Genomic DNA, 23470 nt, shown 5'->3' on the forward strand with positions numbered 1-23470 from the left:
GAAAACATCAGTTAATCTCAGAAGATGCTCTTGAAGCAAGACTTTTTGCCTGCAGCTACATAATTCACAGAAATTCTGATCAAATTTATTCTGGTCATCAATAAGAACACGCTTCCAATATTAAACATAACTGATTTAATGTCAATCAAAGGAAGGTCCTCAGAACATAGATGTCTGCAATTCTTCCTTAAACATGCCTTCAAAGCGGAGATCTTTAGCCATGAGTTCTTCCTCAACATCCTCCAGTGCCCACTGATGGTCAGTCAGTTCTAGAGCCTCCCATTCTGTCTGTAATTGCAAAGAAAGAGCACTGATAAGACCAGTAGAATACACCAAATAGCTACACTGGCTCTTTTGAAATTTATGGAGGTCTTGTTCAATATTGCATCTAAGGAGTCTAAATTTGAGCAGCTGGAAACTGCCTGGACATTTAATCAGCCATCTTCCTGACTAATATGTCAGTCAGTGCCAATGCTTAACATATTATAACCATGGCCACATTTTGCATAACACATCACTTTTATCCAAGTAAGATTCATAATGACTTCGGTGTTGTTTTCTCTCAATAAAAATAAACAGCTCTATAGATTATCAAGTAAATTACTCATATTTCCATTTGTGTCCACAACTTAAAACAAATTCAGTCATGTGAGTTTCTTCCCAAACTCTCCAAAGCACTGATCGACTTTGTTGAACTTGGTTGATGCTCTGAATTAACAGAATATTCTAATACAAGCTAAATTCATAAACAGTTTGTGCTAATGGTCTTTTCGCTGGTTATACACCAATACATTTCCAAAGAACTTCAGTATAGTTAAAAAATACTAGTTATGAATATGGATTTTTAGTGTAATTATGTCTAGAGCAGTTTTTCCAACGTATAGCCTGAAGACCCTTGAATCCTCTTAGGAGTCTGTAAAATCAAAATTATTTGCCAGCCTATGTTGAAAAATAATACTAAAATTAAATCATATAATCATGAGATGCAGTAGCAGCAGTGAAAGTGTGAATTTTAATTTCTAACACAATAAATGATAAATATAACCATGCAAATGAAGGCCAGTTTGCAATCGTCAATAATTTTTAAAAGTGGGAAAGGGTCCTGAAAGAAAATCTTTAAAAAACACTGTTCTAGAGAATTATTTAATAAGCATCCCTACCATGAATTCCAGATCAGCATATTCTATAGCTATTCTTTCTTTAAAAGCATTTCCTCTGAACATTCAAAGAAATGCTACCTATGATTTGAAGAATTAATTTCAGCAGTTTGATAAAAGTCTTGTACCTTAAATGCTTTATTAGTATCTGCAGGCATGGCCATGGCTGCTCCTGTCATCTGCTCCTGCATTACTCTGGACTGATCAGCAGCTAGTAATATGAAAACAAGTGGATCATTATAGGATGCTTTCCAAGCACACTAACAGAAAAGATTTTTCGGAAAGTGATAAACCAGCATTCATCTCTGTAAGTAATGAAATATCCTTTCAGTGTTCAGCCAATTATGTATAAACAACAGGCTTAGTTTTCTTTAGCATTAAACTGAATTAATTAAATTAGCTTTACCCCTAAGTAGGGCTAAGGAAATACATTTTAATTTTCAGAGGATACTAACATGAGCAATTTAATTTGCAATCATAGCACTAAAATTATTTCAATTAGAGTCACCAGTGAGAAACCTTCTCAGGATAGAAAAATAATAGTTATGAATTCCAAATTGTATATGAACTGGGTTTCTCACAATCTTTTTGAATTAAAGCTACAAGTATTTCCTTGAATGGATGTTCTTTATGTCAGTTCATGACTCATTCAAAAGATTAACAGATTAGTAATCTTCTGAAAAAACAGTAGTTACATTTGATTCAAATTTTCTCTTGTCTCGCTGTAAAACTTTAAATTTAAAAAGTTTTAAATTGAGCAAAAGATAACTTACCATTGTCTTGGCCAAGAATGAGGGTATAAATGCTTCGAAGTCCAAAGACATTGAGAAAATACCAAGAAGCTGAGCTTACCCTAGTACATCAAAGAAATTAACTGTTATTTAAATAATAAGGGCCCAGTGTACAAGATTCTAGATCTGCTTCAAATAAGGTCAAACAATGAAAAACTCTTACCAAGATGCATCCAAAGTAAGCAATTCAATACCCTGTTGTAGCATTGGTTTAAAACGCAATGTCAGAGGAAAAGGGACTTTTGCTGCAAAAGTTTTAAAAAAAGTCTGTTAAAAAGAGCACTATCTGGTATGGCATATTGCCTTAGAAAGAAGATATATTATGAGAAGTGGCTTAAAACAGAACTTTCAATAACTGAAAAACAAAAAGGACGGAAAATTGAAAAACAGAAAGGCAAGAAAAGTTCAAAAAATAGAGTAAGCAGAGAAAATGCACGAAGTATAAAGCAAATAACTCCTTTAACAAAGCAAATTAAACTACCAAGTGCTACACATATACTGTCAAGCAAAATGCAAATCAATACCAGAACAAAGCAGAAGCATTTTGGCTAGTCTATAGTATTGGCAAACGAGAATAGCAAGATAAATTGTGTAACGCATACTTAGATCAATTACTTCCAAAAGAAAGATAATATTTCTTCATATTTACCATGTTCTAAGCCATAAAGCAATCTGAGTTGTTAAGTTCTTTGGTTTCAAAGAAGAAAATTAAAGCTAACAAATAATGATTTATGCAAGGACTCCCATAGCCTCAAAAAAGCAATAAATCAATGCAAAATTTTCACTCAAGGCTCCAATTATCTTACTTCAGATAAACTAAGTGAAGGCTCTGATGTTAGGTAGGGTGGAAAGAAAGAGGAAGACAATTAGCAAGGTGGATGGATTCAGTTACATAGAGGGATAATGGGTGCACAGTTGAAAGACCAGGTTAGAGACTGAAAAAATCCATGTGGTCCCTAAGAGTTCACATGATGGTTCTTAATTAATTAAAAAATTGAACCACCCCACCACCATTGCAGAGGATTTCTAGAATGCCACATCTACATGCAAAGTATTTCAAAAGTTTCTGACTGTGTAGGTTTGGAACCTTAGATTGACACTCACTTGTGACAAAGCCTGAGAAGGTCATATTGATCCAACCACCAATTAAAATCATAGGTAACACATTTGTTACATTCCCCTTCATCATATCTGTCAGCATGGTAGGATCTGCAAGGCAAACAAATGTTCAAGTAAATATATGGCAGTTTGCCTCCACTGCTGGATTTCTGAAAAGCTTTGAATACAAAAACAGAATGAAACAAAATATCACCGTCTTAATCTTCATTTTAATATTTAGCCAAGCCAGTGTGGTACAATGATGGAAGTGTTAAGAGTAATCCACCCTCACTCACAGAAGGTCACTGGTTGACTTTGGATCAGTCACTCTCAGGACAATCTACCCCACAGTTTAATTTTTTAGGTGGGGAAAAGTTAATTGAGGGAGAGCTATGTACCCTGTCTTGATGTCTTGAATGAAAGATAGGATAAAAATCAAATAGTATTTAAATTTGCTTTTTGAGAATGACTGGCCTGTAGGCCTATCTATAGGCTATATTGTCAATATCTCTTAAAATTTCTCCGGGTACAACAGCCTAACACTGAAAAGGTTTTGCATCTTTTATAAACAGCCTGTGAATTTATTTCACTAAAATTAATGAATGGTTTTTCTTTTTTTTTTCTTTTAGCCTAAATTCATTTTGAATTGTTTTAAAATTAATGTTTAAAAATAAAGAGTAATGTATGAGCATTCTTAAGATGTACATAAATAAACAGATCTCAGTTGTTAATTTTAACTGTCATTTTAAGGACATGAATGGGACAAAGTAGCTTTTAAAACAGTAAACGGTAGCAAAGTCTTAACTGTTAGGATCAGAATCTGAAATTGTACAAACTGCTCCAAATTTATTCCATTCAAGAACCTGGAACATGTTATTCTTCCAAAACAATTAGAAGGAAGTTCAAACAAACAATAGTAACTACATTTGTTTGAAAGAATGAGCTTAACTTAGCTTTAGCCACAATGACTACACTGTCAATCCTACAGACTACTTCACTATAAAGTAGAGGCAACAGTGACTCTGTTCTGGAGGTTAAATATCCCTGCCACTCACTGTTTAATTCATTTAAATTTTAAATTGATAGGAAAAAAAATAGGATGACTGAGGTCAGAGCCTCATACGTAAAAAAATGTTCAATTAATCCGGACTCAAGTTAATTCCCTATATGTGTGGAATTCTAGAATGGCAGAAATGCTGTTGACAGAACTGTCTGATTTTACTCTGATCTACTCCAGAGAGCAGGCTCTGTTTGGTAGGACAGAGACTGCTTAAGAACCAGCAAACCAGAATGCCAAACTAGACTGTAGCTGAAGTATGCTACTATAAAACAAGCCCATTTCAGACTTGCAGGGGTATCAAACTCAATTTCATTGAGGGTCGCATTAAGGTTGTGTTAGATCTTGGGGGGGTGCAGGGGGGGCATGGCTCAGGGTCACTCGTGTCGGGGGCGCCTGTGATGGCTTGAGCACTCTGCAAGGGAAACTGGGCTCCCAAGCTCTGTTTTTGGCTGTGATGGCTTCCTGTGGCCTTCTGCCAATAAAAACGGAGCTCGGGAGGGCTGCAGGCAGCTCTCGTGAGCTCTGTTTCCCGCTGCGACAGCCTCCTACAACAACCTATTGCCAGCGAAAATGGAGCTGGCAGAGGCACTGCAGACTGGTCCTTTGCTATTTCCAGGGTAGCCCCACGGTCCAGATCTAAGCACCCCGACGGCTGGATCCGGCCCCAGGGCCTTGAGTTTGACACTCCTCGTATACAGAATGCTTTGCTTGAATCATAATCTAAACCATAGTCAGTGTTTGGTTGATATATAGTAGAAAGTATAATCACAATGTAAGTTACTGAATCATTCAACCATATTTGTTACTTTAATGTGTTCTGAGCTCTAGCATTATATGTTATTGGTAGACGGATATATTATGAATGAAGGGAAACCACACTTCTTCAGCTGATCCTGCAGGATTTTCAAGAACTAAAGCAGAAAGACTTATCATGCAAGATATCTAGCATGTTTTATTTTTCTAAATAAATCAGCCATCAAATCAATTGCTATTTCTAAGCCTGAAACGAAACTAAATGTTTCTAAAAACATTAATAAAGCTATTTCAGGAAGGTTTCTTACATACCTGTCATTGGGGAAGGAGGCACTACCTTTCTTTTAGTTTTCTTAAAGAACCCATCATCGGGATTATTGAAATAATATTTCCGTGTCAGAAATGACTGAAGGAAAAAAGACAACATTTATCAAAGACTGGGCTTGATCTCACAACAAAATGACTAGAAAGTGGATGTTAGGGGAAGGCTGTAAAACTATGTTCCAGTATGCTAACAGAAAATGTGAACACTTGCTAAAATGAAGAAGTGAAAGACCTGTGCCTAAGGAAAACTGGATATTAAAAAAAATGATAGATGCAAATATGAAAATGAGAGAAATTGTTATATAGAAAAAACTACAAAAATTAAGGAATGGTTAATATTAAATGCTGAGATAATACACAGTAGTAAAAATTAAAAAATGGAAGTGGATGAAAAGGCTAAACAAGAATCTTCCAGAAAAATAAAATACTAGAAGTGAAAGAAATGCATTAAAAAATAACAAAAAGGTCATAAAAGTGAGAAACTTTAATCACTGGAAAGCTGCAGGTATAGATGGTAAAACAGGCAAAATGTTAAAAGAGTGCTTAAAGAGTGGTTGTGTACCTTGTATATCATGGATATATTACTAGAACCTATATCAAGAAACTATACCTCCAGACGGGATGAGAGCCTATTTCGGGATCTGGCCTTTCTCACAGGCTGTTTCCTACACTTAAAGGTCATTTCCAGAGTTTTCAACATAACCTTATTGCACTATTTCATATATTTTTCTTTTTCTTGATATTGATGATGTTATTTGACACTCAGTTTATACACAGCATAATCGAAAAAGCAGCTGATTACATCTTTCAAAATGTATGGTGTTCCCAGTTCTTCGGTTAGTAATATTTAACTACTTTCTAAACAACCAGAATTCATTTTTAAGAAGATCTTCACTAGATGTTTCATCACCAGGTTCTTCATTCAGAAACAGCACCGAGTACAAAAGGCTGGAGAATCTTCCTCTTCCCTACTTTTGATACTTCAGCATTTTAAATTAGCAGATGTCAGATGTGATTGTCCCATGGGCCTGGATGTGCGTATTAATAATAGAAACACTTTACCTTTTAAAGATATTGAAGCATATTTAACCTTCCTGAGAACTGATGTTCTAAGAATAATCTCAAAGCAATCAATATCTTTTTTCCTTAATTTTAACTCAGAACAGAAACTTCCAATTCATTTTATTGCAGTCCAAAAATAAGTCTAAATGGAAAGATGTCACCCTCATTTTCCTTAAGAGTATCTGTGAATCTAAGTCTGGTGTTAACTTTTGTCCCTGACCTCAAAAGGTGGTAAACCAGTGGTGGGATTCAGCCAGTTCGCACCACTTCGGGAGAACCGGTTGTTAACTTTCTGAACAGTTTGGTGAACTGGTTGTTGGAAGAAATCATTAGGGCAGAGAACCGGTTGTTAAATTATTTGAATCCCACCACTGGGGTAAACCAAAGTTTATTTATATCCCTAGTTTCATTTTCACTAGGAATGGGACTTCCCCATACTGAGGTCCCCAAAAAGTCTAAATGAAAAGCTGTCACCCTCACTTCCATAGAGAACCTCTATAAATGTCAGTTTTCTGACCTGTCTCCAAGGAAGCCTAATCCTAATCCCAACCCTAATCCTAGCACTAGTTTAATTTCCATTGGGAACATAATTTCCCCAAGCGTTTCATTGAGGTTCAAAATAAGTTTGAATGTAAAACTGTCAATCTTCCTTTCCTTAAGGAGTCTCTGCAAATCTAACTCTGATAGCAACAGCATTTAGGCTTATATACCACCCCACAGCACTTTACAGCACTCTCTGGTTTACAATGTAGAAGCATTATTTGCATATTGCCCCACAATGATCTGGGTCCTCATTTTACCAACCTTGAAAGGATGAAAGGACGAGTCAACCTTGAGCCCCATCAGGACTGAACTCCAGGCTGTGGGCAGAGTTTGCCTGTGATACTGCATTTGAACCACTGCGCCACCAGTATAGTCGGCGCAGGTGTTGGTATTGGCTCTGATTGCAAGGAAGCCTAATCCTAATCATAAACTGAATCCATAATCCTAGTTTAATTTTCACTGGGAATGGGATTTTCCCATGTATTTTCTCAAGATCCACAAAAGTTCCCAATGAAAAACTGTCACCCTTACTTTCCTTAGAGAACCTATTACAAATCTAACCCCGATGCCAATATTCAGACCTGACTTCTAGGAGGCCTAACCCTGATTCTAATTTTAAATGCAAATGAAAAGCTTTAATTTTAAGTCCAAATGAAAAGCTGTCATCCTCACTTTTCTTAAAGACACTCTGTACATCTAACATTGATGTTGCTATTGGCTCTGTTTTTAAGGAAGCCTAGCCCTAACTCTATTTTCATTTTCCCTGGAAGTGGCATTTTCCCATACATTTTACTATGCTCACAAATACATCCCAATGAAAAACTAGGACCCTCACTTTCCTTAGAGACCCTCTGTGAATAATAATCCTGACATAAGTTTTTAGCCCCGACTTCAGAAGCCTAACTCCGAATCTAATCCCAGTTTAATTAATGAGATTTTCCCATGCATTTTACTGTAGCAATAGGTCCAAACATAAAAAAGCCACCCACAAATATTTGCCAGAGCCTTTACAAATTTAAGCCTGAGATTGGTTTTTGGTCCTGGCTTCAAGGAAGTTTAACTTTAACACTAATTTAATTTCTGTTTGCAATAGGAGTTTCCTATGTATTTTACTGTGCTCCAAAAATAAGTTCAAATGTAAAGGTGTCACCCTCACTTTCCGTAGAGGCCCTGAGAGTCTAACAATATGTCGGATTTTGGTCCTGATGTCAAAGAAGCCTAACCCTTTTTTTACTGGGAATAGGTTTTTCCCATACCACAGCCTATAGTTCTAATTGGGCCTTGTACGACTCCCAAAGATTAGCCATTTAATAGGAGCTACAGCAAATCTGTTTAAACATAACTTGTACCCATTTTTAAGCTCTACAAGTTCTCCAATCTATACCCATTGATCAGGGCGAAGGATGTGAATCAATTGTTACTTTTTCTCTTTTGGTTTCTAAATAAACAAATAGACACAAGAACAGTTTTTTCCCAAATGCCATCACTCTGCTAAACAATTAATTCCCACAACACTGTCAAACTATTTACTAAGATTGTATTACTATTATTCTTCTATTACCTATCTCCTCATGACCATGTTGCTTGTATCTTTACGATTTATATTGTTTTATTTGTTTCCTAGTATGATTTGATTGCTTATTGATGTCGGTGATGTATCTTATGATTCTTGAATAATGTATTTTTTTCTTTTTATGTACACTGAGAGCATATGCACCAAAGACAAATTCCTTGTGTGTCCAATCACACTTGGCCAATAAATTTTTTATCTATCTATATATCTATCTATCTATCTATCTATCTATCTATCTATCTATCTATCTATCTATCTATTTATCTATCTATCTCCAAGAGACAGTGTCAGAGTGTTTACAGCATGACTATTATTTTGAGACAACCCAGGAGCAAAATACACAACACAGAGGTTTGTCTTACAAACTGTGGTTTATATACAGGACTTCTACATACATAAATACACGTGGTAGGCATATACCAGGCAAGCAAGCAATCTTCTTCAACTCTACAAGGAGAACTACAATGCAGATAGAACACCGTGAGGAGAGTGATACACGAGGAGAGAGATACGCCCTCTCATGGCCTCCCTTATATAGACAGCTTCTTAAACTGGCAGTAACCCTGCTGATTCATTCTCAGTCTGGTCAGCTTTAAATCTTCATTACTCTGACAGACAGAACTGGCAAAATGTGGTTATTTTTGATACAAGATTTCTGATGATCAAGATTTTGTTTTCACTCCCTGCTGTTGTTAAATATGAAAGGATATGAGACAGAAGCTAAGACTTTCATTGGACTACTAAGGAGTATTTTTACTAACAAGTCTACATTAAAAAAATACAAACAGTAATAATTCTGATAATGATATCCAGCTAACTACAACAATGATGGCTGGAACATTGGCTAACATGAAGAGGAACTAGTTAACCGGAGATGGATGGATCTCTCACAGCACAGGAACCACAGAGTAGCACAACTATAGTTACTGGAAAATCTGGTTTAGTCAATCAGGCAAAAATAGACAATAGCCTTTAAATTCAACACACAATAATGATAATTTCACAACTAAGAATCTTTTACATACCTGCTTTGGAATGTACTTTCCATTTTCTCTGAGGACTCTACTCCGAATGAGAACTTGGCTGAAACAAAACAAGGTCATTACGTAAAATAAGAAAGAAAACAGGAAATCAGTAAAAAGATGCACTTCTGTATGTTACATTTGGGGAAACTGAGAAAATATCTTAATGACATTGACAAGATTAGTTTTCATTTACCAAGTAGTATCGTCTTGAAAATATTAAGGAAATACATGGAGCAATATGTCACAGCTGAGAACTATTTCATTCCTTTATGCTGACACCATCGAACAATATTTTATATTTACCTTTAATAATGCCTTCATGAATTGCATCCTCCATACATAGTAATATTTTATGTTTAAGGTAACACAAGTCTTAAACATCCAAAGGTAGAGCTTAACAATTGGCTATTTCATGGAAATCGAATCATATGTAGATTCTTGCTAACATATAAACAGCAATGAAATTTGGTGCCTGTTTCATTTATTTCATGAATAGCCGTTCAACTTGCAATAAGACATTTGGAAATAGGAATTGTTTGCACTTCCTTTAGGTGCAGTAACAACTGAGTGCTTACTATAATTGGTGATTTCTCTCACACCATTAGCCCATAGCATTAGCCCATAGCAATTACTCAATAATATTTACAGATTTCAAACATCAATTCCCCATTTTTAGTTTTGCCACAATAGGATTTACATCTAGAACTTGACCTGACATTGCCAAAATTGGACTTTTTCTTTCATTGTATTATACACTTGGTTATATATTTTGAATCACTGTCTTCCTGCATGACCTGTTCATGTTCCAACTTCAGTTGGTAAGTAGATGACTTGATAGTCTGCAGAATTCACTGATATGAAGCAAAACTCCTATTCTTTCAAGGATAACAAATCATCCAGATCCTGAGGTAGCAATATGTCCCCAATCCAAATCTCCACACTATTACTTCCACATTTGAAAATGGATATAATGCTCCTATTGTAGAATGTAGATTATGTTTTGCACCAGATATAACAAACATATGTAACAAAGTTCAGTTTTCCCTTCCAGGAGTCTGAAGGTTCAATTATTTTACATTAACACCCTTCACTGTATCTCTTCAATCCATACTTTTCTACACTGGCAAATTATACTTGCTTCCATTGTGTCCATACTCTTCTATATTGTTAGTCCTCAAGTTACAACCATTCATTTTAATAATGGTTGAAAATTATGACAGCTTGGAAAAAGTGACTTACAATCTGTACTTGTTTTTACAACTGTCAAATCACTCCCATGACTAAAATTTGAGCACTTGGCAATTGGCTGACATTATGAATAGTTGGAGTGTCCTGTGGTCATGTGATCATTGCAATCTTTTCCGCTGATTTCCAGCAAAATACATCCACTGGGGAATTTGCAGGATTTGCTTAATGTCTGGTGATTTGCTTAACATCCGCTGGCAAAAACTGTTGTAAAATCAAGTCCAACTTGATTTACAACCACAACAACTTAGAACAGAAATTTCTGACCCAATTATGGTCATAAGTCAAGGACTACATGTACTGTATTTTATTCCTTGAATTTTCATTTCTCCCTTTGTTCAGTCTGCATCAACTCCATCCAAACAGAACTTTCTCAGTCTTCTCTTTCAAATCAACCCATTCATTCTTCCTTCAATTATCTGTTTTGCGATTGATCTTCAGCCATTCGGTTTATGTGACTAAACCACCTCAACCATGCTTCTTTTGTACTGTCACTCACTTTATATAGAGACTACATTCATTCAACACCAATACAATCTTGATCTTGTTGTTTATTTTGCTACATAAACTTCTTAAATTCTCCATTTCTAATACGTCCAATTTATTTGCATATTTCTCCTGATATACCAATTATTTTGGCCTACAATATATTGATTTTTATTGTATTTAACATTTGCTATAAATTATTTAGGTTCTCAGCCAACAGTATAGTGTTGCTGCATACAAAGCTACATGCACATTCACATTTCTAAACGGTACATCTCCTAATGGCACCAAATCATCCTCTGTACATTTATCAATATATAAATTAAACAATAAATAGGATATCATACATCTTTATCTTTCACTGTGATCAGTGTTGAACTATTCACTACGATTCTATTTATTCTCATGCAAACTTCAAACATATTTTGATATTACCACATTCACCAACCTTCTTTCAACTCCATGTCTATACAAAACATTTTATAATTCAAGCCTGGTTGTGTAATTTTTTCTTTTAATTTTCCAGCATAAACCATCAACTCAACTGTGCTTTAGATTTATTGATTTCATTTATCTAGCATGAACAGATTTTAAACTACATATTTAAAATAGACCTTTCTAAGTAGATGCCCATCACAAAAATTAACACTATCATTCATTATTGGATCTTTTGCTGTTGCTATATATGGCAAGAAAAATTATATGAGTTAAAAGTATTAAAAGGATAATACATTTGTCTGTCTTAGGCATACATCATTAATACTTGGCATAATCTATTCTGTGATTGGGTATCTTAGGAGCAAAGGAAGATCAAGGGATACACCCAGATTTTCTAATAAAATATACACATCTAGAGCCGATGCAAAGTATAATATGTGCCATCTTTTGCAAACGGCAGCTCTAGATCCTCCAGCATGTGCTATAATCAATCTACATTGTATATTATTATAATTATTATTTAAAGAGACCCTCGTCAACTATTTAGGACACCTCTTACCTGTCAGACACTTGTTCCTGAGTAAGCTTTTTATCACTCTGGAGAAGGATGGATACATAGTGACGAATCATCCCCACAAAGAAGGTGATGAAGACTATGGGAAGCACCACCCATAATCGAATATTGGAATCCAACAACAGTTCTGGCTCACTCATTTTGAAGAAGAGTTCTGGTCATGCACACCAGCTTCAGTCTTTAATCTCTAAAAGATTACAAATTATGGTAAAACAACTCGTGAGTCTAAAAGGTCCCAAATAAGAAATTATTGCAAACTTTTCCAGAAATGTGTACAAAATATACATTTAAACAAAAAAATCTAGAAGAAAAATAAGATTTGGGAGATGCCATGAGAGGTTTGAATATTAGTTTTTCATTTGCCTTCAGAAAAACCTCACGCTGGAGCTGCTAGTCTGACACCACGGAATAGATTTGCACAGGAGGAGAGAGAGAGGAGGACGTGAAGAATAAAGTTATAAAGGAAGGGCAGTCAAAAGAGGCAGGGCTTCATTTAAAAGAAGATATTAGTCTCAAAACCTATTTTTAACTTAAAGGAACTCAGTTCTAAAGCAGAAAAAATAAGATACGTCAAAGAAGTCTTTAAACTTGCATTACTGTATGTGACTTTCCCTTTCCAATCATAGTCCGCTTTCACACGCTTAGAATGAAGTATCTGGTACTTTAAAAAAAAAAGATTTTATCCCCATTTCTTAAATCAGACCCATCCCGCTCTTTGGAGGCCTCATCTTTTCAAATACGGCCAATGGGGAGGCCGAAGCCCCGAATTGTCTGATCATGCTAATTAGGGAAACATTGGGAGACCCGCTTTTCAACACCGACCTGGTCCCCCTTCAGTCTTCCGGGATCAACGACTGACGTCCTCTTAAAGTGCCCGACAAGATGGCTGCTTCCTAACGGATGAGGTCATCGCAAAGCGCCCCCCGGCGGGCGTTTGGCGGGAGAATTCCAAAACGGGAAAGAGAACGCGGGCCGAAGTTGTGCAGCGACTGTGTTGTGTAGTTGCTCCTGGCTGGTAAGCAGTAAAGCAGTCCACGCGGAGACTGCGGTTGTGTGGTTTAGTCGTCGGTGGAATGCCTGCCTTAGGCCCCTCTCTTCTCCTGGCAGTATCGCTATCAGTCGGGGAAGGGAGATGACAGGATGAAGTGATTTGAAAAGGAAGGAAGAGATACAGAAACGCGACAACCATTAAGAAACAAAAACCCTTCTCAGGGAAACGGTGGAATAGCCGAAAGCCTCAACAAGCATTCTGACAGCAACTATTTATTGTACAGGGTACCAGTATTCAATTGTATTGTTCATGAAAATATATTTAGGTTATCCTAATCATATATGCCTGCTATGATATCCACACTCTGCAGATGATTACAATAGCCTTTTTTTGGACACATTATATAATATAGAGATATATAATAAACTTTCAAAAAAAATAACTGTGCTGGAATGCAATTTTGTGGCTATAATTTATTTGTTACACAATTATTTGCAAGATAGTATAAAAGCATGTTTTCTTCAGTCTCTAATTTTCACCTAATATTCTTGATCTAGGGTACGTCAGCATCTGTCATGGCTTCAAAACGGAAATTGTTCAAACCTCATGTCTTCAGTGAAAATCTGATAGAAGAGTTACCAAGTATGTAAAGATGGAACCTTTCTTATATGAAATCCCTTTGTCAAGGACATTAAGCGAAGGAATACTATTGCTTTTATAAGAAGAACAGCAACAAAAACAAGCTTCTTCTTCCCACTTGAAGTATCCCCACATCATAAGCAATGAATATGAAATGCTAATTGTAGGCTTTCAGTAATGTCAAAAATAAATTGTCATAAATTTTCAAATATCTATTTTATTTAGTTAGTATAGAATTTTATACTGCTCAGTTACAAACATTGATCCTCACAGTTGCCACGCCCCCATATTATTTATATCTATATAGCAATAGCGCTTAGACTTATGCACTACTTCATAGTGCTTTACAGCCTCTCTAAGTAATTTAGAGAGTCAGCATATTGCCCCAACAATCTGGATCCTCATTTTACCTATCAGAAGGATGGAAAGCTAAGTCATGGTTGAACCAGTCAGAATCGACAAGACCTAAGTTTAACTCATAGAATCATCTATTGTAATGTCCTTCCTGTCAAAGACTACTTCAGCTTTAATTGCAATAATACAAGAGCAACCAATAGATTGAAACTTAATGTCAACTACTTTAATCTAGATTGCAGAAAATATGACTTCTGTAACAGAATCATCAGTGCTTGGAATACTTTACCTGACTCTGTGGTCTCTTCTCATAATCCTAAAAGCTTTAACCAAAAACTTTCTACTATTGACCTCACCCCATTCCTAAGAGGACCATAAGGGGCGTGCATAAGCGCACAAACGTGCCTACCGTTCCTGTCCTATTGTTTTTCTTTTCTTCTTCCTATATACATATATATATGCTTATACCTTTATATACTATATAACCTTTCTGTATGATACTTACATATATTGTTGTGACAAAAATAAATAAATAAAAATAAAAATAAAATAAATAGAATTGAACTCCAGGCAGTGAGCAATAAGTTAGCCTACAGTACTGCATTCTAACTACTGTGCCACCACAGCTCCTATATGCCTGTTGATGGCTGATTTGTCCAAGCCCCAGGCTTCCAGAAATTTTCTGGTGTTTTTGGACTCGGCTTGGTCTAGGATACTCAAAGTTTCCCATTTTAAATTAAGGTTAGGTCTATTCATTTGTTGTGAAATTAAGGAGTTTTCATCATGTCTTCTGATTGCTGGTTGTTTATAAATATGATCTGCTAATCTTCTGCCTGTTTGTCCTACATTGTGGCTTTTGTAGTCCTTACTCTGTATGCTGTAGATGATTCCTGTTTTTACTTCTGGGGCTGATACTATGGTGATGCCATGTTGTGGTAATAGTCTGTTAGTGATTTCTGAGATGTTTTGATATATGACAATGTTATTCTTTTCTCAGCTTGTGTTGCTTATGCTGTATCGGATTAAGTGGTTAGGAACAATGAAGTTGTATGCATGTCCATTTTGTTGGAAGATATTGTATAGGTGATCTGTTTCCTTTATCTGATGTTCAGGTTGCTGCAGTGTGCTTGTGTTTGTCTAAATAGCCTTCTTGTAGTTTCTCTTGCGGGAGATTGGGATGTTACTTTGGTAGTGATGTGAGTGATTTGGCTGATGTGAGTGATTTTATGATATACTTGTGATTCTATTTTTGTTGTCACTGCCTCTGCTGATGAGGATATCCAGGAATGATGTGTTGTTTTCTTCTTTAGTGACTTTTATTCCTTTGAAGATGTTGTTGATGGTTGTGTGTGTTGTCTGTAGTTGGCCCTTTTTAATTATGGCAAAAATGTCATCTATGTACCAGATCCATATTTTGGGTTCTAACATTTGTTAATCAGAAAATATATTACCTGATTCCTGATTTTTTTCCACTAACATGTCTATCCTTTTATAATGTCTGCCAGCGTTCCAGAAAAACCTCTGCTCCAATTAAAACTCGGAGGCAAGCATTTGCTCAAAGTTCCATTTATTAGAGTAGGTATACTGGCACATCTTGGGAAAACCCGAATCTGAGAGTTCCGAGCTTTCCCTCAGTAAATCAAAAACCCCAAAACCATCCCCTCACACATCAGTCGATCACATGCTGCAATCCCTATCTGTTCCATCTCGAGAGAGCACTCCAACCACTCCTTCAGATGCAGGCTCGTCCTGGCCTTGACCGATGGGAAGAATGCTATTTTGTCTAAATACAAAACCCTCAAATAAATCCCCCTTCCTACTTTCCCACACATAAGAAGGTGGCAGCTTGGAAGCTTCCGGCCTAATATGGCTTCCAAAGTTGACCACATAGTATACCGTTATAATAATTTTAATGTGAATGTATACACTTCTTGATAGAGATGTTTGAGACTCTTGATAAAAACTTTAGTGTAATAGAGAATGCAATTCAGAAAAAAACTTTTAAATACCATTGATTTTGTTTTAATTCATTATGAGCATCATGTCCAGCAGCTATGATCACAATATACAGACCTATTCTTAGATGCTTATAAAGCAGAACCATTTTTTATTCTTTTCCTCTATAGTATCTACAACTGGCTTGTCAGAAAGTGTTTTACAATCCCTTGCATTGCTGTTTCAAGGCAGAAATAACAATAAAAAGGGGATAACTTTTTATTTGAATGTTAATTTATGTATTTAGCTGTTGTGATTCCACATTAATCTCAACATTCATTTTGATTATGTTTCCCTATTAGAAACAAAAAGGCCTCGAACCTCTGGAAAGAAAAAGTCTGTTTTACAAGATGATGATATAGAAAACAATAATGTTTTTGGGCATTTCCTTAAGAATGCAGGGATTACACTGAAAGCAGGAGAAAAACAGAATGAAATAGGTATTGTTGCTGTGCTTCTTTGGTGTTAGATATGCAAATCTGGGGGAAATCCTTTTTCTTTTTCTTGAAGACTTTTGAATCATAAACAGGAAGGATTTCAATTATATTTAAAATGAATATTCATCATAAAATGGATGATAATGGTGGTGGTGATGATTAATTTGTTCTGTGTTTGTACATTATCTCTTTGACATACATGATATTAAATTAAACTATATTATTTTTTTCCTGATTTACTGCCATATTGTGACTGCCCTATTATTTTTGGGAAACCCAGTTTATTAATTCTTCCTAGCATTTCAGGTGTTTGTCGTCCTCCCCCCCCACCCCCATTGATTAATGTTTCTGGAAACCTTGCAGTTCTTTCTATGTTTATACATATTTACTGAGAATATTTTTGCAAAGAGAAGAAAACATGCTGTACAGTTGTCTTTGATGTGTCACCGTCAATGTCAAAACCTGTATGACAAACCAAATTCAATGAATCAGAAGAAAAGCAAAGGCTTCTTCTCTTGATTGGATGCAATTTGGCAGAAGGCAGGTTTCCCAGAAAGATATATATAATTATTGTATTTTCTTATATTTCCAGTTTAGGAAATTTTTTAAAAAGCTGTTGGATTTCTGCTAGCTGTCATGGAGCTGTTTAAAGACAATAAAAGGTGGCATTTTTGAATAATGTAATGTAGTTACATATTTTTATGCATGATTTTCTTGATACTTTTTTTGTAGCTGTAGATGGAGCAATTTTCCAGAAAAAGTTGTACCAAGCCTTAAGAAAACACCCTTCTTATCCACAGGTATGAATCTGATCATATGACATTTCTGAAATTATATTGATATAGATTTATTTCAACCCACATAGCAAAGAGCTGAAAAGCAGTGATGACTTTTATGGTTGTTCAGTCTTCCTTTTTGTGTACTTTTAAAAATTAGATTGTTGCAGAATTCATCAATGGCTTGGATTCCCACATTGAAAACAGAGATCAATTTAGGAATTGTCTTCTACCATGCATACCTGCACAAAATCAAGAAACAAAGTAAGTGAAAAGAGTTGTTTAATGCTTGAAAAATGTTTCATAACTATAGTTAGCTTCAGTGGTATTGAAAAATCTCTGATGGCGTACATGAACCTGCCTTGATGGGGATAGGGATAAAAGCAGTGGTGGTTTGTTACCAGTTCACCCAAGATTAGGTGAACTAGTAGCGGTGGCAACGAGAGGCTCCGCCCATCTGCCTGGACACTTCTGCACATGCACAGAAGCGTTGCGCACGTGCCCACTGGCAAGCCAGTAGCGACAGTATTTGCAACCCACTACTGCGTAAAAGTACTAATATAAATCGATGCACTTTTTAGAGGGCAGACCAAAAGCATATACTGTAAGTAAATGTTATAGTACATTGACTGAAAATGATAAATGTGTTCACTTTTTTTGTTTAAATAATTATTCCAGAGATTATTCCAGTACAAATACATAGTTTTTAATTCACAACCAATCAGCAAATTTTCTAGAATGAATTTGTGATAAGAATAATAGGAAGTTGTCTTTCTCCTCCTTAGTGAAGCAGTGCATTCATATTGCGAAAGCCTCATTAAATTGCTTCTTGGTATTGAGATATTGCAGGTATGTTTATCATTTGATTTTCCCATTTTCTCCTGACAATCAAAATCAGTCTAAAGTGCCACTAAAGCATTAGACTGAACTTGTGGGAAAGATGAAAGTGGGGAAAAATGGAGCTCATATGCAGTCTATTCCCATCTTTCCAATCTTTCTCCAATCATCTGTAATTATTATTCTGCTCTATTTGGTCCAGGATTTGGTATAGTCTATTTGGTACAGTCCAAAGAGAACTGTACTCTCATTCGAGCCAACTCAGTATATAACTCATACCCTTGCCTGAATCTATGGAGGTTGGAGAGAGGCAAGAGTATGACTGTATACAGCCCAGTTTCTTCCTAATTACTCTTCAGAGAATGCCTAGATAGGCCTAGAATGATGAATAGAAAGATTTATTTATTTATTTATTTATTTATTTATTTTGTCGAATACATATTAAATAATATATATAAGTATAAGCATGAATTGAATACATAAAATGAATATAATTAAAGGGAACATTAGGACAGGGACGATAGGCACGCTGGTGTTCTTATGCATGCTGGTGCTCTTATGAATAGAAAGATGTCACAAGATTGTTGGAAAGATCCATTAGTTTTGATAACTTTTGACTGCAAATAACATCGGTTTAATATTAATCCACCCATACCCTGAATTTTTTAAATGCACTGAGAAACTGGGCATTTATGGGTATAGTTATGTTTCACTTTAAACTCGGCTTCAGAGAGGCACAAAGGATGCATAACAAACTGATCACTTTCTTCCAGATTTGAATAGTTGTGATTGCAATCAAGTAATTGGTTGTAGTCTCTTTATATATATATATTGCCCAAATGAAGTAACAGTTTTCATATTCAAAATGTGTGTGTGTGTGTGTGTGTGTTTGTATTACATGAGAAAATGGATTTGTAGTCTCTATTTAAAACTACTGGTAAGTTTATTATAAATATTCACATTAACTTTTTAATGCTATATTAACTAAGATTCCCCAATATTTGTAACGGATTTAGTCAAGGTGAAAAAGTAAAATATTTGAATAGATTCAACTTTTATTTTTTAAATTCAGGAGATAGAGTTTGTCTTCTCTGAAACAGAAAGCTATTGTATCATTTTGCTTGTAGATATCTCCAATGTTTTTATGTCCAGTTAATTGAAATTTTAGGAAATTTTTCTTGTATTATTTTGTACAAGATTTTGTACACAATGTAAAAATGCAATTTTCTCAAAACTCTTTTATCTTTTTGTTTTTTGGAAGCCTGCTGTGATAAAACTGTTATTTGAAAAGCTCCCTGAATTTTTTCAGGAAAGGTAAGTAAATCTGAGGGAGATGGGCAGTTAAAAACTATGAGATAGATAGATAGAGAGAGAGAGAGAGAGAGAGAGAGAGAGAGAGAGAGAGAGAGAGAGAATAGAATAGAATAGAATAGAATAGAATAGAATAGAATAGAATAGAATAGAATAGAATAGAATAGAATTTTATTGGCCAAGTGTGATTGGACACACAAGGAATTTGTCTTGGTGCATATGCTCTCAGTGTACATAAAAGAAAAGATACGTTCATCAAGGTACAACATTTACAACACAATTGATGATCAATATATCAATATAAATCATAAGGATTGCCAGCAACAAGTTATAGTCATACAGTCATAAGTGGAAAGAGATTGGTGATGGGAACTATGAAACGATTAATAGTAGTGCAGATTCAGTAAATAGTCTGACAGTGTTGAGGGAATTATTTGTTTAGCAGAGTGATGGCCTTCGGGAAAAAACTGTTCTTGTGTCTAGTTGTTCTGGTGTGCAGTGCTCTATAGCGTCATTTTGAGGGTAGGAGTTGAAACAGTTTATGTCCAGGATGCGAGGGATCTGCAAATATTTTCAGATAGATAGATAGATAGATAGATAGATAGATAGATAGATAGATAGATAGATAGATAGATAGATAGATAGATAGATAGAATAAAAACCTTTTTGAAAGGTATTTAAGGAAGAACATTGTCTATCAGATAACTTCTGTTTTTTATTGTTGTTGTTTTGGAATACTAAAAATGGGATCTGATTTGCATTGAAGGGGGGGAAATACAGTAGACTGGTATAAATAATTTGTTTGTAGTCCTAAGCAGTACACAATGAAAGATTGATGTTCAGTTTCTTATGGTATAGATACATTCTGCTATAAAAGGCCAGCTTTACATGGCAAAATAAACGAATAGTCTGGTGAACTGTAATTGATTTTATTTTAATGCCTAGCGTAGATTGTTACATGGCTCAAAATTAAAGTGTTAATCAATCTTCCTAAGTGTTGTGCCTCGCTCGCCCCCCTTGTTGCAACTGGGCCCTTCTCATCTCCTGCCAGACACTGATAGTACAGGAGAATGTCCTGGCATGCCTCCAGCCCCCAGTCCTGGCACCATGCCCGGAGAAACTGAGCAAACAAACCTCCCTCTGATAGCATGTGCGCCTGAAGCTAGCCATGAGCTGGGATTACTGGCAGCTGGGGACAAAATGATGCAGTGGACAGATCCTCGCTTCTGGAGAATGGAGAGGCGACGTCAGCAAAAGGAAGGGAGGAGCAGGCCTGGATAAGTGCTGAGTCATGGAGCCACACCCCATGGCCTATATAAAAGATCTGCTTTCTGGCATTCTCTTAGTCAGGCAAAGTCTAATCTGGATTGCTGAAGTCACACCTTGGATTCCTGCCTGCCCTGAGGACTCTGATAGGACTTTGGCAGAGCTGCAGAGGCACGCTTGATACGGACTTCCCCGACCTGGCCGTCAGAGGAGAAGTGGGACACGACACTAATGTTATTTATGTTATGAATGGTGCCTTTATTTCCAGTAAAAAGGCTTAAAGAGATGGTGCTGAAAAAAGAAAATTTGGATCGTATCTAGACAGCTAGACAATTAATAGATTTTAGAATATAATCTGTATTAGTAGTAAGGAAGATAGTGAGCTTGATCTCTTCTTCCCTATTGTGATTCTTTTGTCATTTTTATTTTTCAGTGTTGGCAGTGATGGATTAAATTTGCCTCGGCTGATTGTCAATCAATTAAAATGGCTTGACAAGATAGTGGACAACAAGGCAAGACCAAGTAGTAGACAATTAGAAACTCTTTCAGAGTTCATTTTAAAATTCATCTGGTGCTGGATCTTTATAATTTGTGCAGTGCTACTTGAAATCATGCTGTTGAGAAGTCAAATAGTTTATAACTGAGTTATAATAAAATATGTATTTATTATGTTTGCTTACTTTGCTTCATTATAGTAGATGAAGTTCATTGCATATAGCAGCCTAAGTAATGTAAAACCAGTTTCCTGAAAATTTTTGCAGAATTAAAAATTCATTTTATAGGGTCAAAAATGCAGCAGATATGGTAATGGATAATAATTTGAACCTGCTTATTAGCAAAAATATTTACCAAAATTATCTTCTGACTAAATTGGGAAGGTAAAATTACATGGTTGTACAGAGAAAAAAATCATGGGGTTCCTAGTAGCAAAATCAAGCTTAATGTTATTATAATTTTTAGATTTGTTTGCAACCCTTTTGCTTTGAAGCAATTTTAGTTATGAAATTTATATGCCATTCAGAGTCACTTTGGATAGTGACATGGGCAGCATATAAATGTAATAAAATCAAATATAGCTTGATTTTGATTTATAGCAAAATGTTTGTTTGCTGACATACTCTATAAATAATATATTTCTAATACATAATCAGGTATGCATCTTAGGTATGTATGTAAAGCATATATCTCCTGACTTTCAGTATTTTGTTTAAGCAGTTACATGTAGAGAAACTTTTCTTGAATTTCTATGACATTATGCTTTGTTACTTGTAGGATCTTGTTTCAATGATCATGCAGATGGTTTATGTTTCACCTCAATCAATCCAACATGATATTATTACAAGTCTGCCAGAAATTCTGGAAGATTCTCAGCATAGTGAAATTGCCAAGCAACTTAGGTAAATATGGTGTTACTGTGTTTTAAAAATACTGTTCCTGTATTTTTATGGTTTTCTGGCTTTTTCCAGCAACACTATGTCATTAAGTATAACATAGGAATTAATAGAGACCATCTCCAAAGTACCTAAGTTGGTGAAAGGCCTGGAAATTTTAATATTTGATTATAATCCATTCCTGTTAAGTATTAAGGCAGTGATGGCTAACCTTTTTGCCATCATGTGCCAGAAGCGGGGGGGGGAGGGAGGTCGTGTATGCACCTTGTCCCCACACATGACACCCCCCGCTCCCCCACGCATGACACGCAATGGCACAGTTTTCTCTCTCCCCAGGCTCAAGAGCCTTTCTAGGAGCTTGGGGAGGGCAAAAACGGTCTTCCCCAACCACCCAGAGGCCCTCCGGATGCCGGAAATGGCCCATTTGCCGACTTCTGGTAGGACCAGAAGGCCCGTTCTTTGCTCTTCCCCAGCCTCCAGAGCCTTTCTAGGAGCCTGGGGAGAGTGAAAATGGCGGCCCCAACCGAAGGCAAACAGGCCATTTCCTGCCTTTGAGGGCCTCAGAAGGGGGTGGGAAAGGCTGTTTTGCCCTCCCTAAGCTCCTAGAAAGGCTCTGGAGCCTGGGGAGAAAAACAGGCGTTCCCCACCACTCTTCGAGGCCCTCCAGAGGCAGGAAACAGCTGTTTCCCTAGTTCCAGTGGGTCCAGAAGGCCTGAAGATAAGCTGGCTGATGTGTGTATGCACACCAGAGCTGAGCTCGTGTGCCCTCCGATATGGCTATGCGTGCCACCTGTGGCACGCATGCCATAGGTTCGCCATCACGGTTTTAAGGGATACCATTTAGAGAAATGAGCCAATCTAGACTTTGGAATTGTTAGTAAGAATGGTCCAGGAACCAGACAAATAAGAAAAATCATAACACAAGTATGGTGTGGGGAAGGTTCCAACTGTTTTATCAATAAAGCTTGTTGCAAGCACCTTCTTGGCTTTCACATCTTTTTTGGATAATCTCCAAGAAATAAAGTCCTATGATGAGCAATTGAAAAAAGAACACTATAGAAGTTTGGGTATTTTGTAACTATTAAAAGTATATATATTTTTTTGGCCTTTTCTTTAGTTCTTTGTTAAAGGAGAACATTGGGCTTACAGTTCCAGTCCTAGATGCACTTTCCTGTTTGAATCTTGATATGGAACTTCTGTCTGAGGTATGGAATCTCCTGTCAGGAGTTAAATTTGCCAAGGTTTTGGAATCAGCCAGAAATTCATTAACTGTTCTACTGCTGTATCCAGTACAGGCAACAATCTTGATTGTTCCAAGTTTTCTTTGTTGGAAGGATTATCTGT

General features: G+C 36.2%; 2 protein-coding genes across 8 annotated transcripts in view; one reads left to right on the top strand and one right to left on the bottom strand.

Annotated features, from left to right (window-relative positions):
* Window positions 1-118: 118 nt before the first annotated feature.
* On the bottom strand, window positions 119-13016 carry EMC3 (ER membrane protein complex subunit 3). 3 transcript variants are annotated; one of them, XM_058166140.1, is made up of 9 exons: window positions 12952-13016; window positions 12115-12316; window positions 9387-9444; window positions 5172-5265; window positions 3053-3157; window positions 2112-2193; window positions 1931-2010; window positions 1286-1368; window positions 119-288 (listed from the first exon to the last, which is right to left on the bottom strand). In XM_058166140.1, the coding sequence occupies exons 2-9, from the start codon at window positions 12267-12269 to the stop codon at window positions 160-162; spliced, it is 786 nt and encodes a 261-aa protein (XP_058022123.1). In that variant the 5' UTR covers window positions 12270-12316; window positions 12952-13016; the 3' UTR covers window positions 119-159. The 3 variants fall into 3 exon arrangements, with proteins under 3 accessions (XP_058022123.1, XP_058022124.1, XP_058022122.1); XM_058166141.1 differs by lacking the exon at window positions 12952-13016 and adding an exon at window positions 12727-12945; XM_058166139.1 differs by lacking the exon at window positions 12952-13016 and adding an exon at window positions 12722-12945.
* A 57-nt stretch (window positions 13017-13073) lies between these two features.
* The window catches only part of FANCD2 (FA complementation group D2), a 44291-nt gene continuing 33894 nt past the window's right edge, over window positions 13074-23470 (top strand). For 2 of the 5 annotated variants that reach the window (XM_058172692.1, XM_058172697.1), the window contains exons 1-10: window positions 13085-13404; window positions 13678-13762; window positions 16411-16548; window positions 17278-17345; window positions 17482-17585; window positions 18107-18170; window positions 19420-19472; window positions 21169-21247; window positions 22008-22132; window positions 23244-23331. In XM_058172692.1, coding sequence (XP_058028675.1) covers window positions 13696-13762; window positions 16411-16548; window positions 17278-17345; window positions 17482-17585; window positions 18107-18170; window positions 19420-19472; window positions 21169-21247; window positions 22008-22132; window positions 23244-23331 — 786 coding nt within the window. In that variant the 5' untranslated portion in view covers window positions 13085-13404; window positions 13678-13695. Of the gene's footprint in view, window positions 13405-13677; window positions 13763-16410; window positions 16549-17277; window positions 17346-17481; window positions 17586-18106; window positions 18171-19419; window positions 19473-21168; window positions 21248-22007; window positions 22133-23243; window positions 23332-23470 lie in introns of all 5 variants that reach the window. The other 3 variants (XM_058172693.1, XM_058172694.1, XM_058172696.1) reach the window with 3 other exon arrangements.

This window comes from Ahaetulla prasina, chromosome 2 (genome assembly GCF_028640845.1).
Source record: "Ahaetulla prasina isolate Xishuangbanna chromosome 2, ASM2864084v1, whole genome shotgun sequence".
Lineage (NCBI taxonomy): Eukaryota > Metazoa > Chordata > Lepidosauria > Squamata > Colubridae > Ahaetulla > Ahaetulla prasina.